We start from the raw sequence: 25,053 nt of genomic DNA, 5'->3' as shown, positions 1-25,053 counted from the left end.
GGGGAACAAACTTAAAAACAAAACAACAAAGGCTAAACAAGAACACCGTCAGCAAAACCTACACTGCCGAGTCTCTTAACAAAAAAAAACCAAAACGGAAATGTTTTGGCTTTTCCCAGTTTAATGTGCCGTCTGTTAGTCTTCAGAAAATCAGCCCTCACTCTGCGTGATTCAGCACTGGCTGTGACCTCAGTTCATGCTTCCTGATGTCCAACCCTGATCTCAGGTCTGTGATGTCAGTGTAAAAATCACGAAATTGGAACATTTTTGTTCTATTTAACACCAACAGATTCCTGTAAATGTTACACAGACATAACACATTAGCTTTATTAAGATTGAATTTGCATCCTCAGGTAGGCGTGTCCTCCTGAAAGCACACGCGGGCCGACCAACGCGAAGCCGAGGCTGGAGAGGAAACCTTCGGCTGAGCTTCCACACCCCTCCTCCCCCTACCACGTGATTACACCGTCACCGCGTTACAGTCACACCTCGGCAGCGTCTCCACGCAGCTTCGCACCACCTGAACATGTGAATTCACAGCCGCCGCCGCCGCCGCCGCCGTATGTCAGACACGGAGACGTTTGACTGGCATCGCGGAAAAACCTAAATCATAATTACAATGAGGAGGAGGAGGAGGAGGAAGATTTTTACACAACAAGGAGTTCTTAAAATACACAGACAGATGCATCATGGGAAATTTTAGGAGGCCGACATAGTCTAATAGTCTCTACTATAAAGTCTTAGGTTATCAAACATTCAGATAAGATGAAGTCACTGCTTTGAACACACCTAAGCTGTATTTTCTTTTCACACACATTAGAAAATAATACAATAATAATAAGACACTGAGACCTTTTCATTGTAAATAGTTTCCCCCACCGTCAACCGAGAGCCTCTACGAAAGCCCCAGTTGGTGGTTCAATCCGAAGTGTCGGCAGGGGAAGGAAACACACGCTAGCGTGCCCAGAGTGACTCGTTGAGCAGGTGTAGTGTTTACCATCTTAATAAGAATGTTTGTACTATTTTTAATTAGGAATAACTAAGGCCGGAGGGGAAAGCCATTAGGCGGCTGTTTAGTATAATACACGCAAGTGCATTGATCAGGTATGTAAACAATCATCCACCGACCGCCTTAAACATAATCCAGACAGGTTTAGGTGAGGAATTCGTTTTCAGTTTTTCAATGTTTTGCACTGGAAAGCTTGTGTGGCCTAAATGCAAAAGAACAAAATTCAATACCAGGGTGTCTGCTTGTGTTTGATGCCTTGTTGAACGCCCGTTAAACCCACACTGCTGTTCAAAAGTCGGGGTTCGCTGACTCATTTCTGCACTGAACTCCACTGTAACCAGTTTGTATGAAATAATGATCTTGAATGCTCTGCGACCATTATGAGGACGTGAAAATCAGTTCAGATGTGCTTAACAAGTATGGGAACATTTTAGCGTTTCATGAAAACCATTTCTAATGTCTAATTAAAAGTGAATGTGTGAATTCCTAGTGTGCAAAATTCTGTTTGAACACACTATAAAAGTCTGCAATGATGGCTACATATTGCACACTTGATATTCAATCTAGATAGATAGATAGATAGATAGATAGATAGATAGATAGATAGATAGATAGATATTTACTGTATTCATCCCCTTCCGGCGAAATTCAGGTGTCCAGCAGCATACTGTGTGCACCATACACAGCCAAGCGCTCTTATGTCACACTACATAATAAAAACCACCATAAAGTAGTAAAAAAAAAAAAGGGTAGTAGAAGGGAAGTAGAAAGTAGATAAATAGTAGATGATGATAGTGAAGATCTGTGAAATCACATTCAATTAGACATTCAAGGCAACAACTGTCATAGCCATCCCATAATGCCTTCAGCACATCCTGACTGATTTTCCTGCACTGGTAATGTTCTTAAAGCATTCCAGTTGATTATTTCATGAAGCTGGTTATCATGGAGTTCAATGCAGAAGTGAGTCAGTGACCCCAAACTATTGAACGGTACATTGGCATCAGTTTGTGGTCACGTGCAGACGGAAGAAAAAAAAATGAGGTGCGATTCAGTCCGACCATTATAGATTCTCTGATGTCAGAGACACCTGCTCTCTGTTGCGTCACCCTTCTCAGCGGCAGTTCACTTTTATTGTGTTGAAGTGACCTTTTGACTGCCGCCGTCCTCCCCCTCAATCCTTGGACCCTGACCTCGGCTGAGTGTTGAGAAATCTGACGCTGTTCAAACACCAACGGGGGGGAATAAACGACTGACTGACTAACGATCCCTCTGTTAGTCACGGCGGTGAGATCGGCCGTCCCGCCGGCCTTGCAGGGAAATATATTTCAGCGCTCAGGAATTGTAATCAGGGCTTTATGGAGTGACAGCGTCTGTGCCAACTGAGTCACTTCCGGCAAAGATTCTGGATCGTAAACCAGCAGGCAAGCAGGTTTGGCTGGTGTGTGTGGTGGCTCCCGGCGGAGGAAAGCACCCTGAGGTGAACACAACATCACCTGCCTCACACACACACACACACACACACACACACACACACACCGCAGAAGATTAAAAAACAGAACAAAATGCATTTTTAATACACATGCATTAAAACCCTGAGGGTAAGACTGTACAATATTGAGTGCATTTACATATTGCATTGCAAACCCAGCGTTGTACCTTTGCACAAAACGCTCCGTCTGAACACTGGCGCGTCTAAACAAACACTCATTGTCTCGGCGCTCTGCCTCGCCTTGGATAAACCGCCTGACCAATCAGCCGTCGCGCTTCTTGGGAGTGGCGAGGCGAGCAGTCAGCTGAGAGATCGGCTCTGTGTGATCAGCTGATCTCCTACCTGTCACTGCTAATGTCGCTTCCCGTTTTGCCTGTCGGGTGAGCCGGCAGCAGTACAGCTGCACACCGACAGCGCTTCAAACGACTCGGCTCATGGAGCTCTCGGCAATTTCACTTTGATTCTCAGTGTGAAATGATTCATTTGATGACATTGTTTGCGTGCTAAAGTGCAAAAAGAACGTGGGTAGATTTGTTTCTTTTTACCACCCATTCCTTTATTTGCTTTTTCTTCTTTTATTTCTGAAGGGAAAGTACACACTCCACGCACAAATGTCACCGCTCGACGCGCTGTGCCAGATTATGGCTGCAGGCTCATTTGCATCTGTCATCCTTTAGAAGAGATAAAGGACAAAGAGAGGAGAGGGACGTCAGAGAACGTCACACAAGGAGGAGGCCCAAAGTGCACAAACACAATGCGTGACTTTTTCGGTTTCGCTCGACGAGCGCACGGCGACCTGGAGAGAGGCGGACGCACCGAGCTCAACCGGTTTCCACAGCGTCCCTGTGTTATTTTGGTTGTGCCTGAGTCCAAGTTGCTGTGTCATTAACTTCTTATTATGGTAACATGGGCAGAGGTCACCGGCTATAAATAAACGCGCGCACCCTCTGTGAGGTTGATTTGTTGTCAGAATTTGTGTTGAACAAATAAATACCCCGAAGACTCCATTTATGCTCCATCTGGATGCTAACACAGCTGTATGGCCGCGTTCAGATTGCCAGCCAAAATCCGATTTTTAACCCATCCAGATTGAAACCAGGCAGCTTTTTTGTAGTCTGAACAGTCACAAATTACATGAAACACGATTTTTGCACCTACCTAAACCACCTTTAGGTAGGTGGTTTCAAATTGCATTTAGACAGATGCGTCTCAGTCTGAACTGCTCCTATATACGTCCACATAGTATGTCAAGTAAGTTAATGCAGCTCTTAAGGGGGAATATTTAAAGACCCAATGTGTTCCACTTTCAGAAGAGAATTTGGACAGAACCACAGAACCAGCTCAGTGGTCCAGTGGTAGAGTGTCCAGCCTTAGACTGGTAGGTTGTGGGTTCGATCCCCCGGCCGGGTCGTACCACTGTAAAAATGCAACCAATTCCCTCCTTGCTTGGTACTCAGCATTTGGGATTGGACTTGGGGAGTTAGATCACCCAATGACACCAGGGGGCGTGGCACCACTGCTGCCCACCACTCCCTCAGGGAATGATGGGTCAAATGCAGAGAACTAATTTTGCATGTGATGTAACAATCACTGGGACTTTTAACTTTTTAGACCTTTGTCCATATTTAGTCAAATAACAGAACCAAAAAATAAATGACTAAATATCCGTTGAACCCTAATTAGCCAATAATGCTAAACATTATCAAGGCGGCGGCCATATTGTGCCACCATGTTTCTGCAGTTAGGGTTAGCATGGTTAGCATGGTTTCATGGTTTTACCACAAAATCTAAGACACAGCACGTCTGACAAAGAACAAGATCAGGCATGCATGCAGACGTTGCACACTGAAGTAACCAAAGAAAAAGCAAGACGGCCAACGTCAGAAACAGGAACCCTTATTTACCCTCATCAATTCCCTCCTCCTCCTCCTCCTCCACCCCCAACACCACCTCCTCCTGCTCCCTCATCCTGAAACAGGTTCAGCCTGCAGGGTGGAGCAGCTGTCGAGGTGGCACCAAGTCAGCACATCCAGTCCGGCGTTTCACCAAAACCGTGGACGCAGTCGCGCGACCTTCTTGTATCACCTCAACAATTTCTTTTCTTTTCTTTTCTTTCTTTTTTTACCTGCGCATCTGCCCTGCGTTTTCACAGATGCTGTGTGTGCGGGAATAACACCTCCTCTAGACAAAGCTGCTCGCTGCCGCTATCTTTTCACTTTCACGCCAGAGGCAGACTGGCAGTGATCTGAGGGCGAGCACATGAGATAATGTCTCCCTTTCTCCACAAATCTGTGCCAGCATAAAAAAAGCAGCCACCCGATTAAATCCTGCCTCCCCTTCTACTGCATCATCAGCCCTTCTTTTCCTCCCCGTCACCTGCACGACTGTCAGCTGCCTCTTCCGTTCGGAACACGCTGACGAGAAGGCACGGGGGACGAGACGGTGAGAGTGGAAGAATACAGAGAGACGGAGGGGCGAATCGGTCGCACGTGATGTGGTGGTGGAAGACGAGAAGGAGAGGCAGGGTGGGAGGTTTGAAGATGAGGAGAGAGGGGGCAGCGGAGGCAGAGGGTCGGTGGGGCGGGGAGGTTGACAAGGACAAAAACCAACTAGGAGGAGGAGGAGGAGGAGGATGAGGAGGAGTGAAAGAGCGGCGTAAAATGAGGGCAAGATGGGAATATCGGGCAACAGAAAGAGGAGGAAAGCAAAGGCAGGAGACGGAGGAGAAAAGGAGCAAGAAAAGGGGCAATAATGAACGGATGAAAGGACGTGGCCTGCCGGTGGTACGGAGAGATGTCTGGAGGGAGAGCTTTTTGTACCAGAGGTCCTTTGTGTCTCCGCGTATCTCTCCATTTCCTTTCACTTTTGCACGTTTTATCTCGTGGGAGCGATGAACCGCAGGAAGGCACGAAACGACTCAAACTCACAGATCCCGGGCGCCGCGGAGGGGGGAGCGTAAAACAAGATTTACGCTTTGAAAATTTCATGTCCCATATTATAGATCACTGCTCCAGTGTTTTAAAAACAACCATATGAGTCTCTGGCCTGTCAGTGATCTGCCCACAGGTGGAAAATAAAACCTCCAATCTATTACCGCATTGCTTGCTCCGCTATTCAGAGAGCGTGCGCCAAAACTCAGCCTCGGAAATCAATTAGTGATGTCACAAGGGGCACTAATTCCCTTCCCAAATCGATTTTTGCTGATGGTTACAAAAAACAGAGGTATATTATTTTTGTGGACATCCATGGAAGTTTTTTGTCAGTCATAAAATGCAATGCTTTAATCCTTTAATTATCTAAAAGATGGAAAATACGTCAGTATGAAAACACACTCTGGTTGCATCGCCCAACCAAGTGGGTTGCAGCTAGTGTGCACTCGTGTCACCGATACCCTTCCGTGGCTTCGCTCATACCACCACCACGGGCCACCGCATAACTCTGATCCTCAGCCGGCCAGTGGCACAGTTTCACCCTGCAGCCGTTCACTTTGTTTCCACAAAAACACGGCCGGACAGATTTGTGTAACCAGCCAGTCGCTCCCTCTTTATGCGCGGAATTCCAGGTAACAAACAAAACCATTGAGGCCGGGCCATGACTTTGCCAAAGACACTATAAGATTTTTTTTTAAGATAATAATTCCTCAGCAGAAAGCTGAAAGCAAATGTTTTTTCAGAAGGTTGAGGGATGGATGTACAGAAATATACATGTATTTTTGGATGAGGAAGAGAAAAAAAGACGACAGAATATGTGGTCAGTTACAAATCAGTTCTATTCACATTTTACTCACACTAATATCGAGATATCAGCGGATGAGCGTTACGATCTGAGCAATCTGATAAAAGCCGCAAAATACATATATCTTTTTTCAAGCATGATAAATTTTCCTCTTGGCAAACATCCGCCCACAACAAATTTTTAATACTGTAATGCTAATGATGTAATATGTTATATAATACGTCGTTTTTCGTTTGTTTTAAAGGTCCCATATTATACCTCTTTGGTGATCAAATCATGCATTTGACTCCGGACACCAGTGGTGCAGCTTTGCTTCTAACTGCCCAAACAGGCAATAAATGACATACACAGACAAACAAGAGCAGTTAGCCCTTTGTTTACAGCCTCCACCAAATCACTCGCCTTAGCTCCCTGGAACTGACGCTTTGTTAAACCCTTTATGTGTTCCACACGAACAAGGCAGCCACAGAGGTGGTCTCAGAGATTGGAGGTAACACCTGAGACCTGCGTCTCTGCCCTTGGTGACATCATAAAGTTCTGCACGTTTGATTACGGAAAAGAAGAACAAGTGTATCGGAAGTAAGGTGGACTTGTGTCATTTCTGTGGAGCTCACTGACAGGCTACACACACGTATAGACTTTCAGGAAACTGTAATATAGGACTTTGAAGATGAGAAAAGGGTGAAAAATCAAACAAAATCTTAGTCTAGTGTCTAGTGTGCGATGGACTGAGCTCTTACTGTCAACGACGGGAACAGTATGAAAGTGTATGTACACTGTGCTCACTATTTTTACATTTTTGCATGCAGTGCCGTCGGAACAGACAATCCACAATGCAAAAGTAAGCAAAGGTCTTTCAGCGTTCAGCTCGAAAGCGAGCGCCTTCTCTGATTGGCCCCCGCCGTCCAACCCTCTCCGTGCCAGGCTGCTGGCAAACAACAAGGACGGTCTAACAGCAGACGTGGCAATAAAAAATGTTACTGTCAAACGTGGTGTGCTCGTAACAGCGGAGCGCACGCCTCGCGCCGGGCCAACAACAAGCCGGGCTGTGTTTTCAAGTGTTCCAACAGATTTCTTGTTCCTCCTCCTTCGTGCCGTCTTTGACTGATTTCTAGCGACCCTCCGTGCTTCACACTCTGTGCCCGACTCGAGGGACGGCCGAGGTGACTGTGAGGTGGTGATGCGGACCGGCACTGCCTGTGGCATTTCATCACGGTGTTTGCCTCTCCGCGGTGTACCTGTGTCCTGACAAGCTACACAACACTCGCTAGGAGCTCCAGAGGTATAGACCATTATTTGGCAGCGTGTGATCAAGGAAATGCACTAAAATCTTTGAAGAGGGGCCGCAGATCAAATCACGTATCACATCATATGGAGTGTTGGGACCATTACTTTGATCGTGGAGTCACTATTTCAAATTCTTGATCATAAAGTGTTGTTACTAATTGCATTTAATTGCAATTTGATTCATTTTCTAAATATAAAAATGTGTTAAGCTTCAACAATAAATACAAGGCCAAACTTCAGCACCTCTTTTTACTGTGAGATCATTCTGAGATGGAAAATCAGGGCTACATAACCAACTGTCTTTTAAATCAACAAAATCAATCACAATTTCGCAAAGTCAGATGAATTTAAATTGTAATCATGAATTGTGATCACAAGTAACAGTAATTTAATTACACATTTTTTCCCAGTAATGTAACAGATTACAGTCATCGTTATTTTGTAAGTAACAACGTTACATATGTAATTCATGTAACTGTTAACCACGATGTCACCTGCGGTAGTTATGCAATTCACAATTCATGACAAAATGTTGGAGGGGTGAGGATATGTGTCAGTGTGCTGCTCCGCAGGTCCACACACACACACACACACACACACACACACACACACACACACACACACACACACACACACACACAGCCTGAGCTGCACTGCAGCAAACTAGAGCATCAGAGACTCATCAGCGCTAACTGGCTTTAAATCAACTTTATATCGATCAGTGGAGAAAAGGATTTGTGTATGCGTGTGTGTGCGTATCTGTGTGTGTGTGTGTGTGTGTGTGTGTGTGTGTTTGTGAGTGTGCAGGCATGCGTGCGTGCTCTTTATTAAAGCGCGCAGCCATTGACTGGTGTTTGGTTTAGCCGTGTCACTGGGGCTCTGGCTCAGAAAGAGACTGAAACTCAGCAGTGTTATCTTGTGACACCGCGGCAGTACAAACATCTGTTAGCAGCGTGGCCGAGTTCACATGGTGCCAGAGAGCCGAGGGACAGTCCAAAGTCCTCGACAGCCACACACACAATCACTCACAACAGTGGCTTTAACTGTCTCACTAGTCATGTTTTCCTCACCTTGTGCCTCCACTTTCACTGTAGTCACTCAGAGTGGTAACCAAGTACAAATACTTTGTTACTGTACTTAAGTAGATTTGTCAGGTATTTGTTTTTCTGACAACTTTACTTTCACTCCCAACATTTGTACAGAGATATCTGTACTTTCTGCACCTTACAATGGAAAACACATGCTTTTTAGTTTTGTGTTTAAATTCTGGTAAAAGTAATTCAATTATTATTATTTATTTATGTATCATAGTTGCTGTTGCTTGAGGTGGAACTATTTGAGCTTTGCTGTTGTGTTGTTCAATATAAAAGTGGATCATATTTTAGAGTTACATTATTCTAGAGCTTAGCTTTGGTCACTGTTCAGTATGTTTTCAGAGAGAAATAAAAACGTAGAAAATAACATTGGCTTGTTTTTATTAAAAGTGTACACATCCAATAATGGCTCACTGGGCATAACTATCGCCGATTACAGTTTGGTTTTGCTGCAGTTGAAAACAAAACAAAAAAACTAGTGCTGAGAGTACCAAAGCTGTTAAAAAGTATCCACATACTCATGCAACACTTCGAGTCCGTTTAGTCCAAATTATTCTGTCACAACTTTTTCATTTTTGTAAAATGATCAACAAATAAATGGCAAAAAAAATCATTTTACATACTTTTATCCATGCACAGAATGTGGATACTTTTTCCACCTCTGGTGACTGATAAAAGCAACAAAATGTCATTACGACATATTGCATTATTCCGTCTTGCTGTTTTCTCTCTGATGAGTACAGAGTACAAATACGTGATGGTTTGTGTGCGTACGGCACACACGGTGTTTTAAATATCCATATTGGGAAAGAGGATATGTAAAAGTCGTGTCCTCTCACAGCAAGGTCACGGGTTCAACCCTGCTGTGTTTTTCTGCGCGGAGTGTGTTTTCTCTGCGTCTGTGTGGCTTCTCTCCCGCTACTCCGGCTTCCTCCCGCTGTCCAAACACGAGCACATGAGGCTAATTGGCGACTAAATTGTCTGTAGGCGTGAGTGTGAGTGTTTTTTGGCGATGAAACTGGTGATGTGTCCAGGATGTAACCCCGCCCTCGACCCCAGACAGCTGGGATCGCACACCGACACCCCCCTTCCCCTCCCCGCTGTCATAGGAAATGGATGGATGAACATGGAAAAGATATTAAAGGTAGCGTCTCGCTAGCGGTAGCTGGTCTCGCAGTCACTTCCTGATATTCTTCTTGGTCTTCTTTTGTGTTTGTTCATGGACACATTGCAACAGTCTTGTCCTGCTCTGTCTGAACAGACTGGCAAAACTGATATAAAGATTCTGGATTGGAGCTCGACAGCTAAATGTGTTCTATTTAGGAAGTGAACCCCAGATCTTTCGCAGGGTTGTACAAGGTTGTGTTTTTTTTTCTTTTCCTTACTTCTAGAATCTCCACGCACAGCTTTGAGGTGTACACTACCAGGCAAAAGTTTGCACACACCTGTTTCTTGTTTATCTTTACTACTTTCTACACTGTAGATACATACTGAAGACATCAAATATATGACAAAGATATGTGGATTAATGTAGCAAAAGAAAAAATATCTAAATGTGTTATGTTATATATATTTTATATGAAGGGTGCCCATTCTAGATCATCTAAAATATAAGACTTGTTTATTGAGTTATTTCACACCTTTTTGTTGAATACATAATTCCATAGGAGTTCATTCATAGCGTTGACGCCTTCAGTGAGAATCTGCAGTGTAAATAGTCATGAAAATGAAAGAACAACCATTCAATCAGAAATGTGTGTCCAAACTTTTGACCAGTAGTGCGCTACAGGTCCTCACAGCCCTCATGCAAACCCTCAAAGAGGAAATTTACATTGTGCAGAACAGACCGCAGCCACGGCGCGCGGGGCGGCCGAGAGAATCATTTCAGCTTCATGCACAGGGAGAGGAGGAAGAGTGCTTTGACCTCGTCTCCAACCGGCCTCTTACCTCTCCCTGTCCCTAGCGTTCCATCTCCCCCTCCCCCACCCATCCTCTCATTGCCGCTTGCACCCGAGCCTCCGGGGGGTTTCTCCGCAGCCACGGCTCCGCTCTTCCGCCCATCTCGTCTCCTCGCCTCCGTGCGTCTCTCGGCGCTGTCATTCACGGCCTACAGTTACCCCTGGCTGCCTCCACCCCCCACGCCCCACTGCCTCTACAGTAGTGACTCTTGCCATTGTGACTCCTGCTCTGTGTGTGTATATGTGTGTGTGTGTGTGTCTTGGGCTGCTGTGTGAGAAAGGGGTCATTGTTGCCCTGCTGCAGTGTGTATGTATGTGTGCGCATGCTGGCAGTAGTAGGAGGGGGAGCTCTGGGCCCGAGCGCCAGTCTGTCCGGCTGTCCAACCCCCCATAAGCACACTGTCATTTAATCACTGGACATTTTCCCTTTTATTTCTGTCGTCTCGCTCCAATTTACGGACGGAGTCATCGTCAATCTATTAAACCTTTGATGAATTTTAATGGAGGAAAGATCACTTTACGTCGTGTTTTGCCATTTGAGTCAGGTGCTGCTTGAACATCCAACTACTTATTTACTTGTTAACCAGTTGGGGCTGACATTAGCGCAGCCAGTTAAACCTGCGCTGTCTTCCTGACAGGAGAGAGCAGATGTACAAACACTGTGCAATTGCTTATGGCATTTTTCTTTTTGACGCACTTGGCTTTTTGTTTTGGTGTCACTATGCGTCTCGGTTTTGTAGTTTGGATGAGCAGAGAACTTAAGATCCCATCCCTGTAACACAACACGGCAATGGCTTCTTAGCACTCCTGTCTGTCTGTATTCTTACAGTAATACACTACAACTGGCAAAACCTCATTTTAAATGCGGGATTTTAAAACAGCACTTCACAAAGCGAACAGTATATATCATGACTGCCCATATGAGACCAAATCAAAAACAACCATGTAGTTGAGAATGTTAACGCTGTCCAACAACATGTAGTGGAATGATACCATTCAGACATCTTTTGTCTCAGCGCCCTCTTAATCCGACGTACTCCCAGCATGTGTTGTGTGATGTACGTCGCTAAACCGACGCCTTAATCTCAACATAAATTAGAATTAGACTGGAATTCATAAGCAGATGGTGCACGCGGATCCAGATGCCCATAAGTGACACTGAAATGTGAATTTAAGTAGGATTGGCGTATTAAAATCCAAGCATGTGCAGTTATTTCCCTTTGGCCATTTAAGCTTTAATTGTGCCGTGCACCCCACCAATCCGCCCCCCAACTCCGGATCATTTAGAGCAAATGTACACCGCTTATCCAGAAAGTCCCTTGTCATGGCCACATTTCCCGCATATATGAAATAACTTAAACCCACAGTCATCGAACACTGTAGTGCCTCATGTTGAGCGACGTGCGATGGAGGCTTTCTCCTCTCTATTTTGAGCAGCGGGAGAATTGCTAGCTCACTCTCTAGTTAGTCACAGTCTCGGCCTGCACCACGCTGTCTCTCCGAGGGATTAGCTGCCGGCACTGGCCACCGCTCTAATCCTTTCCTCAACAGACTCTCTCTTATGTTCTCTCTCTCACGCACACACACACACATACACACACACACACACACACACACACACACACACACACACACACACACACACACACACACACACGTACACACAAAATACAAGCAGGACCAGATGTAGTCATTTCAATGATGTGCATTATCTCGCCTTGCTAATCTCTTAACCAGCTAATATATCACTTAAGTAAAGTGCTCATGTTAAATCTCCGACTAGCTTGTTTAGAGAATTTACTGAAATAAAATAAAAAACAAGTCAGGGTACAAAGAGGAATAATAATATTATAATATTAGTAACCTCACATCAGAGACATACAGTACATTCATTCTCTTCATTTTTGTCTCCCCGACTCCAGACTGGATAAAATACAAAGGTGGAAGAAGAAAGAATTGCTTCAAATAATAATAATACATTCATTATTTCTTGGTTCTTTCTTGTTGACTGTCCACATCATTTGAACTGTAACCACTGAAGTCCTGACATATACAATCCACATTTGTCGATAGTACTTTGTAACCTCTTTACTAGTGCTGTAGCCAAAATCACCAAAAGCTCGAGTCATGACTGAAACCAGGAGGCCAAGACGTACAGTAGACTTTGGCCGTGTTTTCACCTGGTCATAAAAGTCGTCGGCCACAGGCACATTTCCACCAACATGCGTCTCCAAGTGCGTCTACAGTGTCCACCAGCGATCACACTCCCCCACTCTGTATAAACATGGACACTTTTCCACTTGTAGTGGCTGAATGCCTTGTTGGTTTTGTTTACATGTAGGAGGCAGGAATACACAAAACCACACCTCGTTAACCAGAAAGATACAGAAGAAAAACTTATTGGGCAAATCAAAGCAACACGCATGCTGCTTTGAGCCAAACACTATTGAATAAAATGATCTTGCACAGAAGGTGGAAGATATCCAGCTACATGCTGTCTGCCAACAGCATATTGGGAAATAATGGCCCATGGACGATCTATCTGATTCAAATTCGTAAAATGGCTGCTTTAGTCGCATGTGAAGGATTTTTTTGAATTGAGTCTTGTTGCACAGAACACGATGACCAAAAAATGCAGCCCTCGAAGAGCGCAGTCCGTGAATCGAGACGCAATCGATGTTTGAAGAATTGAACCCGTCTGCAGTGTGCAGGTATCTGAATGGTTTTCTTTTTAAGGCTTTCAGATGGTGTGAAGAGGGCCAGCTGACACACACTGAGAATCAAGATAGCAGCGGCTTCTGCTCCATTAGCCACCAGAGCCGAGGTGGCATTTTACACAATTACATAATGATATAATGTGTGCAGTCCAGAGCCACACTATTAGTTTGCCTCAAGTCAATTTTCCCAGCAGAATAATTCAAATGGACCGGTTGTAAAAATGCCAGGAAAAAAAAGGAAATCCAATCCGCCTGTAGGTGTAGTGTGTCTTTAAAATTAAGAAATAACTCAAAACCAAAACCTTTAGGATTACTCTTTAAAACTCTTTAGACAATAGTCCAGCTTGCCTTGACTTTGCCTTGCCTTATATCCAATCAACCATCCAATCTTAAATGCATCTTGGGTGTGTAAGGCCCTCCACTTATGATCAGTTAATTTGAATTTTAATACCAGGTGGAAACACGGCCTTGAACATGTCGAGAAACCAGCAAACACCAAATTTATTCTCTTCCTGATAAAATGAGAAAAAATATATAAGGTGGTCAAAGTTGAACATCATGCATTGTCTTTAAAAAAGAAAATGTTGTGAGGGTTCAACGGGGTTTGGTTTTGTTACAGTTTTTCATAGTAAAGTTCTCTCATATGACAAATAATACATTTTGACAACTGGATCGTCAAGTGCTTCAGGATAAACAAATAGATATTCCAATCATACTGTGCAAACTGCAGCCACCCAAAGTTCACACTTCAAAGAAAACATTTGGCTCAGCATTGTTTTAGAGAACTACACCTACGCTCACATGATTGTTTACTTGGTACACATGGCGTCCATTCACTGCAGTCTCAAATACCCGGTTGTGTCAACGGTGGTCTGTCTATTTTCATTTTTTTTGTGTTTTGTGCAATTCAATCAAAGAGGCTCCACCCAACGAAACGGTCACTCATATTCACGTTCAACTGTTTCAACAAGACACGAAGACCGAGGTAGCATAAAGACATTCTGGTGGCAAGCGGCTTGAGGTGGAAGGCCAATATTAGCTCTTAGTATATGAATGTTTGAACTTTTACATGCAGGCCGCAGCTGCACATATGACCTGGCCTGTGTTGGTTTTCTTGCCGCGGAGTTTTCAGTTTGTAGATTCAATTTCTGTTGAAGCCCCCTGTGTTTTGCCTGTGACTGTCCACACCTTGACTGTGTTTGCCTGTCAAGTTTTCCCACCTGTCTATTGAATTGATATGTTGGACTTGGGCTTTCTAGTTTTACTTGTAAATCATTCGCCTTCTCTGCATGCTGGGTCGCTTTTAAACCTAAATTTCTTGCATCCAGTTTTTCCAGCGAAGGGTTTAATGTGGTAAAACGCAAGTGCATAATTAAGCACATGTCCCTTCAAAGAAGCCCTAATTGATTAGTCACTGACTCTGACTCAGAAAATGACACTGACAGTTCAGAACAGGAGCAGGACGGTCTTGCTGTTGTTTGCGCCATAATTGTGGGAGAACCACTGCCCTCTGGTTTGAGAAAGTGGAGGCTGAGCCTGGATCAGAGTGACAGGTGAGCCATGACTACATAAAGCAATGACCTGCCAACCCACAAACATGCTGTGACATCACTCTAAGGAGGTCATAGTAATCAGATTATCCCCGTTACATCGCCTCACTCTGGGCTTGACAAACTGCAGCGCTCTGAAGGTTAAAAAAATAAAATACAATGCCGCACTTGGACATAAGAAGTCTGGGGAAAAAAAGAAAACCCACAAAGACTAGGATAAAATTAGATGAAAGAACCTGAGAGGGCCAAAAATAAAATTCACCGTGTTGTAAATGCTTGAAAAGCTTCAAACACTGTGACTTCACGATCACGGTCACGTTTTGTTTTGATATATTTTTCTCCTTTGTGGGGGGCGGGTAAAGAAGATGGTTTGCTGAGCAGCGCGCCAAAGCTGGTAGATGGAGGACGAGCTCGGGGGCCGATCTGTAACCACGGCGATGCCAAGCTGTTGGTGGCTCGATGAGGACACCTGAGAACAGCACACCAGGACAATGAGCTGAGGTGTAACCCTAACCTGAGATGAAGCGCTGTTTATCCCTCGCGCTCTCCTTCTCTTTCTCTTTCCCGTCAGTCTTCTCTCCGCCTCACACGACTCCGCTCTCTCTGATCCTCAGCTTATTTACTGCCCACAAGCTCATCTCTCATCTCTAATTCTCCCAGTGTTGGAATGCAACTAAGCACGTTCACCAAACTATACAACAACTATACTTAGAAACAATGTCAGGGTATTAGCACACATACTCCACAAATGAGAAGGACAAACACGTTAAAGAATACCTGTTACTGTCGCCTATAAAATCAGCAAATTTGCCTCAAAGTCTCAAGATTTTAAATTTGGCCAAAGCCTTTGATAACCTTCTACACATTTGTTGTTCTGGAAAGTTTAAAAGATCCATTTTGTGCCTCAGCATTGTAATTATTACATCTAAGGTCATATTTTCACAAGGTGATCAATATTACATTATTATATTATGTGATTATATCACAATATTCTCCTTTCAAATGTTCCCATATTAAACAAAATGACTTGTTTAGCTGGTAGTAAGTAACACAATTACTTACTAGCAACTACCAGTTATTTCTAACAATAATATTTGGTGCTTGTCTGTCAGTGATCTTTCCAGAAATGAGAACGGTTTATTCTTACATCTTAAACTCGCTCCACTTCTCAGGAAGTGTGTGCTATAACACAAAAATTTCATCAACATTTGTTGAGATGTCACTGAGGGCATATTTGCAGTAGAAAACTACAACCAAGCCTTATTTAGGGCTGATCAGAAAATAAACACACTATTTTCTAGACATCTGTAGCATTTTGGATGATCAAATGTGCTGCTCCACTGGAGGATAAAAAAAATTAGGATCCAGAATTTGCTTGAGTTTCGGACGTTGAAGCTCAGGAAGCCAATATCTATGTGATCACTAGCAGACGAGCCAAAACCCACCTGACAGATAGGACTGATGGTAACTCCTGAAGAAACTTGAGCAAAGCAGATGAATTCCAGTGTAGCTTGTGCCACTTGAGCCAACACAGTTGAGCCACGAGCTGGATAAATAAGAAGCTTTGCTAGAAAGTCAGTGCGATGGGTAAAGAACATAAAGTAGAACTCAAAACAGTAGCAAGTGTTTTCTCAAAGTAGCGTCTCTTGACACGTGGGCTTTTTGTTTAGAAGTCATCGGTCATTGCTGCGCACATTTTGTGTCGACACCCACCAAAATCTCAGCCAACGACAATTAACTTCCAAAGGGCTTGCATGGCTCAAACCCCCTACTGACACATTCCTGCATTTCTTCCATTGCTAATTCTGCGTAGATAATAGCCTATTCTAAATTGGGAAGACTGACATTTTGTGCCCAGCTGACAGCGGCTAGCAGCTGTATGAGTCAGTGGCACAGGAGCAGTGCCCATGTCACCATGGCGAAGGCAGCGTTATGGTGTTGTTGCCAAGGCTCCACTGTCCAATAGGCATCTACTGCCCATGCGTTACTGATAATTGTCTCCCAGGGAGACATAAGGGATGCAAGTTGAGGATTGAGACTCGGTATAAGTACATAGGTACTGAGGATTTGTTGATGGGCGTTGGAGCTATACTTACTTCTGCCTTATCTCCCTCATTCAAAAGGCCTTTAGTCAGCATCCTGCACACTCCACCCATATTTCTGCCTTCCCTCCCCCATCACCAGTGTCACGTAGGATAAACACACATAGCCGGATCTGCATGTACACCCGCGCGCACAATTGCACGTTGATGGACACTGTGTACTATCCGTGTAGTATTTCTTTGATGCACCAACAACTGCAACTGCGTCTTTAAACGGCAAGTAGCACAAAGGACCAAAAATAGCACAGTGAGTTGCGGAGCAGAAATGCTTTCCTTGAGGAGGGGAGGAGAGAGGAGCAGGAGGAGGAGGAGGAGGATGAAGAGCAGAGGGAGGTGCAGAGATGACAGGGAGAAGATGGCAAAAGGAGTCCTGCTCCCCGGCAATGTAAGTTTCCCCATGCAGCGTCAACCACTATGAAAATTGTTAGGCAGCGTCAGCGCGCTTGGTAATCACTTTCCTGTGTTCTCACAATTGTGAGTCTGAATGTGTTTGTGAAATGTCAATGTATAGTGTGTACAAGAGGCTCTCAGATGAGTCAGTAAGACAGAGGAGTATGCAAACAAAGCAAACAGACGCCCAGACACACATCAATATCAGAAGTAGGACAACTAGTTCACGACCAATAACGTCCTGCTCTCTTGTGACGTTTATATGCGTCACTAGCATCAGTATTTAACTTTTCTTGTTGTGTTCATCCGTGCTATGAAATGCCAATATGTTCTGTTCCCAGTGCTAAGCTACGCTAACCACCTTCTTTGTCCACATTTGCGAGAGGTGTATAGATTTTGCTATCTTTCTGAAACTGACTATGTGAAAGGTTCCATATTATGCAAAATACCCTCCTGTGGCTGTCAGTCAAGTCAATAGAAATGACAGAAGCCCTGCTTTTGTTTTGCTTGGTTTGCTTTTCACGCTGGAAATTAGCTTTTTGTGACATCACAAGAGGGTACTGATATTTTACTGATACCTCTCCCTGGTTGGAGAAAACGGGCCCTGCCAGGTTTGTTCCAACATGTGAACCATAACAACGTGAAGAAATACATATAAATCAAAAGTAGGCTCAGTTAAATAATGACACCCTCTTGTTTTGCTATTTCTTCTCCGACAAGCGTGGGGAAAAAACTAACTAGCTTTGGTGTATCTTACTTTGAGTTGGTGTATTACTCAGTCTACCGAGATCTGCCCGTCACCCTGTTAGGAGAACAAACCTGTCCAGTCTGGACAGTAACATAGTCTTCTGTCTGGCCAGATAGAACAGAGTGCCACTCTCGCCATTACAAATTAATGAACCCTCCTATAGTTTACATAGTGTCTTTTTAAAGGTCCAGTGTGTAAGTTTTATCATTGTGGTGAGAAAACAAATGACAAAGAATGAGTCTTTGTTTTCTGAGCTAACATTTCTTTTATGAGCTATAAGCACTTTGCTTTGTAATGGATAACGTGACACTTTGAGTCATTGTTCATTCAATTTCAGTTTGTTAGCAGCACTATCTTATGCAAAACCAGTTGCTATGATTGGTATGATATGGAGTTCGATATAGAGAAGGTGTGGAGGTGTGTTAATTACATGTCTTCTTAAGTAGTAATTGGTTGTATGAGCAGATGGCGTTGTCCTGTTAGGATCCAGCTCATTTTTCAGTTCACACTCTTGTCTTTTATCTGTCGTTTATTTGTCACATGAGTTTCTGTTATCACAAATCTTATGTGTGTCACAAATGTTCAAAAACAAAACAAAACAACTCGAACCACATTGTTAGAGAAGAAAAACACTTGGTTTTGCACTTACTATTGCTGGACTTGAGGTCTCTGTGGATGATTGGTACAAAAGCCTGGTTGTGTAGATAGTCCATCCCCGTTGCGATCTGCACGGCCCAGTTCACCAACACCTTGGGAGGGACCTTCTTTCCGGCCAGAGCTCGATTCAAGGCGCCGCCTCTGGCGTACTCCATCACCAGGCACAGGTTGGGCTCCCGCAGGCAAACCCCGCGGAGCGAAATTATGTTGGGATGCCGCAGCATCCAGAACAGCCTGGCCTCCTGCCGCACGTTCTCCGCCGTGGCACTGATGTCTTCATCTGGGTCTTGTCTCGCAGCCTTCACTGCTACCTCCTCTCTCTGCCAGACTCCTTTGTAAACCTTCCCAAAGCCGCCGGCTCCGATCACCTCCTCCAGGTGCAGCTCAGCGAAGTTTATCTCCAAGGGGCATTCGCCAACGCCGCCCGCCACCAGGCCCCTCGTGGTCAGCTGCTTGTAGTTGGCCGAGTCGCTCTTTGTGACGTAGTTGCTCGGGAAGATGCCCACCTTGTCTTGGATCTTTCCCGTCCACCAGCCTTCATCTCCGGACACTTTGGAGTCTTTGGAGAGAACCTCGAGCAGGTCCCCCCGCCGCAGGGTTAACTCCTCATCCGCAGTGGCCTCGTAGTCGAAAACCGCCGTCCAGTAGGGGTTGTTCGCCCCGCAGCAGTGGCCCGGGTGGGAATCCGGGGAGCTGGATGAGGAGATGGTGGAATTCCAGCTGCTGCCATTCTCCACCTGCACCACCAGGGCCGGGAACATTGGCGGAGGAGGGGTCATGTTTGGGGGTATGGATGACGAGGAGGAGGTAGTAGAGGTGGACACCCCGAGTGGGATCGGGCAAGCGGGAGGTGGCGAGCAGCAGCCCCCGCAGCTGGTGCAGGCCAGGGGGGCTGCCGTGCTGTTTGCTCTGCCGTATGGGTTCATGAGTTTGACACTGTGGGTCTGCCCTCGGTCAACTCAGGCACAAAATCCATACAGGGCCCATTGACAGAGACGAGGTGGCCTCGAACCACCGGCTGGGGGCAGGAGGGGGATCAAAAGATCAGAGAGCTACAACTGCTCTCCCCCATCACCACATCTCACTGTTGAAACCGTGCCAAATACTGTCACTAGTCGCTACGCAACGTGTAAGTAACATATACTCCCAAAGGCAAGTTCGTTCACGGACAAACGGCACCAGGTCAAACAATAAAACTCAGCAGGACCGATTTCAATAGTGGGCTCCCCTCCATCACACTGTTTCCCTAACTGTGTCTTTTAGAAAAGCTGGCTGAAGACACTCAAAGGAGAATTGAATATGTCTTAAATGAAAGAACTAGCTGGCCCAACGACACCCTTCAATCTAATAAGGTCCTGATTAGTCAGTCAGTGACTTGTGACTTTAAACCAACATTTTCCTCACTTATTACAGCTCAGTTACATAATAAAATGCCAGTTATTATACACTGCAATGTTTTCCCTCAATAAATAAATAATCTGCAGTACATATGATCCCATGGATAAACAATGCTCGGGAGCTACAGAGACACAGATATCTGGTTACCGTTGATGACGAATATTAATATAATGAAGTGTCTCTCAATATCAACTCCAGTCTGTATATGATCTGAATGAAATCCTCCGAGTCCTTATTTCTCAGCATCCAGTCGAGAGTGAATACATCCCCTCCGCCGGCCATCTCCAAGGGGCTGGTTCCTACACTATAGAATACTGTGGTTCGCCCTATATCCACTCGAGCCGGTCCAGGCTAAATCCTGGCATGCATGGTCACTCACTCGTGAGCCGCTTGAACGCACGCTGAACAGCCTTGGCGGAGATTAAGAGAGGAGGGGAATTACGGGAACAAGTCGACGGCTGGGCAGCAGCAGGTATTCAACGCGGGGCGGCAAAGTGGCACCATGATCAGCATCCAGGTCTGGGTCTGAGCAACAACAAACCGGCCTCCGTCTCTGTGCAGCGGCCTGCTTCAGTCGCTACATTGGTGATGGGGACGAGTCCTCGCTTGGACGAGAAACTACTCCGCTTCGATGGAGACAGAGAAGGGATGCCATCATTTCTCATTATAGCGCCAAGAGAACGCGAGCGTGTTTTCCGATTACTAATCTGTATTCCATATTTCAACATAGGAGGCGTTTAAAATAGAGGCGAGCCGTTACACGGTGGAAATATCGTGGGGAATGATCATCAACAAAGGTCTGCGTTTGAAGCCGCACAGTTGCCGGTCCTCTGTTATGAATTATGGCGATGAATAGATCCGCTCCGGCCCCATGTCTCATTCAACAACATATCCCCTCCTCCCGCCTGCTATAATAATAACAATGGAGAGAGAAAAAAATAGGCAAATGAATAATTATGGTGTCAAAATCCTGCGCGTAAAATCCTGTTAACGTTCAGTCCAGGCTTGCGTCTTCCGCCCCACTTCAAACAGCTTTTGCGTAAACGCGTAAATAATTAGCGTTCACCGTAACCCAACCTGGGCACCGAGGGCACCGACGTCCACCGATATCGTTGCATGGGCGGTGTGGTCGCATCCGAGCAAAAGAGGGGCAACCATCCAGGTCAGTAACCCAGTTTGTTGGACAAACGGAGACGCTTCTTCCCGGAGTCAATGTCAGCCTACCGCTCAGCCGGCTGTCCGACGGTCCGCACTGGTGACACAAGCGTTATCTCCAAAGGAAGCGGGGAACATAACATGCAGGCGCGTCATTCCAAGGGCTGCCTTTACATCCAAACACGCCGGGGTGCTGTTCGCCTACAGCGAGTGGTCCCTCACCTCCCCCTTGTCACTGATCCACAAACCATCGGAAGAGCTGAAGCCGGGGCACCGCCTACGCTCTCATCTCCATCTCGGGCGTGCAAATCGGAGCGCCCCTAGCTCACCGTGCGGGGAGGAGAGGTAGACTTCGGTCCGCTCCAGCAAGACAGGCTGCCCTGGTGGTGGGGGTGCGCTGGTGCATCGTGGGAAATGCAGTTTCACGTTATATCCTGCTGACCTACATTTGTATAACCCGTATAATTAGTAAAATTACAATTAAGAGAGAATAATGGGTGAAGTTCAATCAATCTGTATTTTACACAGATACACCACCACTAAGAGAAATGTTACATTTTATAATTATATTTATTTTGATATTATTATTATTATTATTATTATTATTATTATTATTATTAATAATAATAATAATAATAATAATAATAATAATAATAATAATAATAATAATAATATTATTATCATCATCATTATTATTATTATTTCTACAGTGCATTTAATGGCTAGTAAAACTTTTCTCAATTGCTGGGGGGTTTGTGCAGGTTTGTGTGTAAAAAAAAAAATAGATTCTAGTCTAAATAAAAATAGTAACTGAGTTTCTGGGTTCTGATATTCAATTTCACGAAATCATTAAAGGGTTATGACTAATATTCATCGCAGGTATTCAAACTATGATATAATTAATCTAGACTGACCCCTGGTGCCAGATGAATGAAATGCACCTATTTTTATTGAAGGTGTGTTCATTTTCAAAATGGACTGAAGTCTGCAAAGGTTAAGAATTGCTTTAAAGCACGTGCAAAAAATATTTTATTTGCTCTCTTCACTTTTATAGTGTTTGTCCATCTGAATTTTAGGGAGACTGTTGAATTACCTCGTAAGATTTAGCTGATTTTATCTATTTAGTTGTATCTGTTTAAATTTTTACACAAGCAAAAAGAAGAATACATTTCAAATAATAAACATGGCAAGTCATCTCACACATAGAGGATCATTATAAAATAAAACTTTTTTTTTTTTATCACCAATAACATGAACATAATTCAGATAATCTTGTGTATGACATGAAAAAAAATCTACTTCTTTATCAATGGATGGAATATTTTTCCTGGTCCCTGAAAATACTTGTCGTTTCTGTTTAACCATTTAAATACATTGCAACAGCGTGTTTTAATCAAAACAGTCTTATACTACAAGAGCATATATGTATTAGAATGTGTACTTTCTTTTAACTCGTGAGCCTTCTCTCATCCATGTGTTCCAGTTGTTGTTCCCAAAGGCAGTGCTTGGAATCAGCCAACTACAAAGCGTTGAGCTTTCTTTCTATTTGACATATTTTACTATTCAGTCTCATAAATTTGCTGCGTAATTACGCCAATTGTGACAGTCCAATCGTTTTTAATTCAAAATGTATTATGCTTGGCAGCCACAAGATCGCGCTATTAGCTAATTTGTGCGAGACAGTCAACTAGACGTTTGATAATGCCGCATAATAAACGTGGACAATAGAATTGTTTTAGACTTTTATTTGGGATGCTTGGTTTCAATGCCTAAAGGAAAGTGCACAGCTTATGAAAACAAATCGATGCAATACATGTCCACACGCCCACAGCCCCAATAATAGTAGTTTGCTGTCATCCGTGTGTTACTATCATTAGGTTGCGCCAAGCGGTGCTGCGCATGCGCATTGAGTGTGCGGGCGCAGCTTCGCCGTGGTTTCGGTTGATTCTTGGGAACGTCTTGCTCGTTGAATAGAGCAGCCGACCGCCAGCCGACGCACAGTGTAAAGAGAACTATTTTAACGGAATACGAGCCGGGTTTGAACACCGGAACATTATCAGGTAAGCAGCGTCTTCTTTTTGTTCTGTGTGAGCAGTTTCAGCCAAAGAGTGCGGCTTTACTCGAAAGCGCCGAAAAGTGACGAGTGAAGTAAACGTTAGCGAGGCAAGGCAAACACCGAGAGGCTGCCGAGCCGAACAACTTCACTCAATGCAGGGAGCAGTGCCCTTACTACGGGGCAGTGTGCCGTCCGAGGACCGCCTCAAACCGTCTAGAGCGGCTCGGTGCAACGCTGGAAGCTTCCGTCATTCAACCAAGTTAACGTAAACCACGAACGACTCCGCTATTCTTAAAAAAAAAAAAAAAAAAAAAAATCCTCAGCCAAAAGAAAAATCTATAACCTTCTTGATCATTATCGCCTCACTGCGCATGCCCACTATGATGTACAGACTTCGGATTTGTAGTTTTTTCGTACCTGAGTTAATCGTACTTGAGAGGGCTGAGGCAAACCGGCAAGACTACAAGTTCCAGACAATGGGGGCTTTGTTTGGGGGGTGCTGCTAGCCAGCCACTTAGCCAGAACGAGCTTTGAATTTGGAATAGTTGTGTTGCAAATCGGAAGTTGCTGCGCGCGGGGCTGCGTTTAAAGAATGAGCTGCGTGGGGAATGTTTTTGCCGTACGGCGGAACGCCAGGGATTTTTCTTCCCGTACCGAGCGTGTCGTTTGGTTTCGGTAGTGCAACACGTTTGTGATGTAAAAAAAAAAAAAAAGAAGAAGAAGAAGGAAAAAAAAAAAAGGACGTGCTTGTAAATAGAAGCCAGTTGTGAACCCGGCTGTCAACATTTCTCGGGTTGCGGAGGATTTAGCTTGCACGGCAGGGATGTGTACATTGCAGGCTCGTGTGTTTTTGACCAGTCGAGTGTGTAGTTAGTGGAGCGAGCGTGGAGGGGATCATGCCTCTGCGTGCAGTTTCCTCGCTTTCATCGAGGTATCCCCCGTGTTGCTGCTGTATTCCCCAGCCCTCAGGAAATGACACGTTGCGTATCAGGATGATGGATCTGTCGTGCAAGGGCAGCAGAGCGTGGAGACGCACATTCTGAGCATCATTTACTCTGCTTTTCTCCCACCTGGAACAGAGAGAGTAGAAATTATTTCCCCCGGAGAATCAGCCCGAAAAGGACGTATTGCTTAATTGCCTGCAACTGCGGTGTTTTACGTTGCACCTGTTTTGTTTTTGTTTGTTTTTTGCTTTTGTTGTGCAGTGAAAAAGAACTGATTTCTCATTTAAGATTTTGAGTGCGTAAACACGCTCATTAGTTTTCGCTTGTAATGATTAAATAAATGTAATGAAATAATGATATAGCCATGCCAGTAATCGTGTATTTTCTTCGGTTTCGTCACATTTAGAACATTCATGTGACAATCATGGCATTGGATGTTTTCACATTATAATAAAATGTCCTGCTCATTCTGCTACCATATCTCAAATTTGAATTTGGAACCGTGTGCCTCATCAATGCCACTTTATTTGTCATTAAATGACGTTTTATTTCCCAGAAACACTCACTACATGCATCCTACTGCTCTTTTATAAGATCCTACTTGTCTTACAAGGCTACATCGCATTTCATGTTCATCAATTAATGTAATTCACTGTGATTTATTGCACCACTGGATTCAGATGCAGGTCCCTGCAAGCTGATTTGAATGGATTTCTTAAACAATGGGAGCTAGTGCTTGTGGAAAGATGACTGAAGAAGAT

General features: G+C 44.5%; 2 protein-coding genes across 4 annotated transcripts in view; one reads left to right on the top strand and one right to left on the bottom strand.

Moving 5' to 3' along the window:
* map3k10 (mitogen-activated protein kinase kinase kinase 10) overlaps positions 1 to 21,643 on the bottom strand; it is a 33,982-nt gene extending 12,339 nt beyond the window's left edge. Inside the window, 2 exon segments of the mRNA XM_076036175.1 lie at positions 18,732 to 19,667; positions 19,670 to 21,643. Coding sequence (XP_075892290.1) covers positions 18,732 to 19,667; positions 19,670 to 19,715 — 982 coding nt within the window. The 5' untranslated portion in view covers positions 19,716 to 21,643.
* A 1,280-nt stretch (positions 21,644 to 22,923) lies between these two features.
* The window catches only part of sipa1l3 (signal-induced proliferation-associated 1 like 3), a 63,322-nt gene continuing 61,192 nt past the window's right edge, over positions 22,924 to 25,053 (top strand). For 2 of the 3 annotated variants that reach the window (XM_076036171.1, XM_076036173.1), the window contains exon 1: positions 22,924 to 23,352. The gene's annotated coding sequence lies outside the window, so the exon portion shown is untranslated. The remainder of the gene's footprint in view (positions 23,353 to 25,053) is intronic. The other variant, XM_076036174.1, reaches the window with a different exon arrangement.

The sequence above is a fragment of the Nelusetta ayraudi genome, unplaced genomic scaffold (genome assembly GCF_046127955.1).
Source record: "Nelusetta ayraudi isolate G7.1 ecotype Tasmania unplaced genomic scaffold, CSIRO-AGI_Nayr_v1 ptg000048l, whole genome shotgun sequence".
Lineage (NCBI taxonomy): Eukaryota > Metazoa > Chordata > Actinopteri > Tetraodontiformes > Monacanthidae > Nelusetta > Nelusetta ayraudi.
This window is presented reverse-complemented; position numbering and strand designations above follow the sequence as displayed.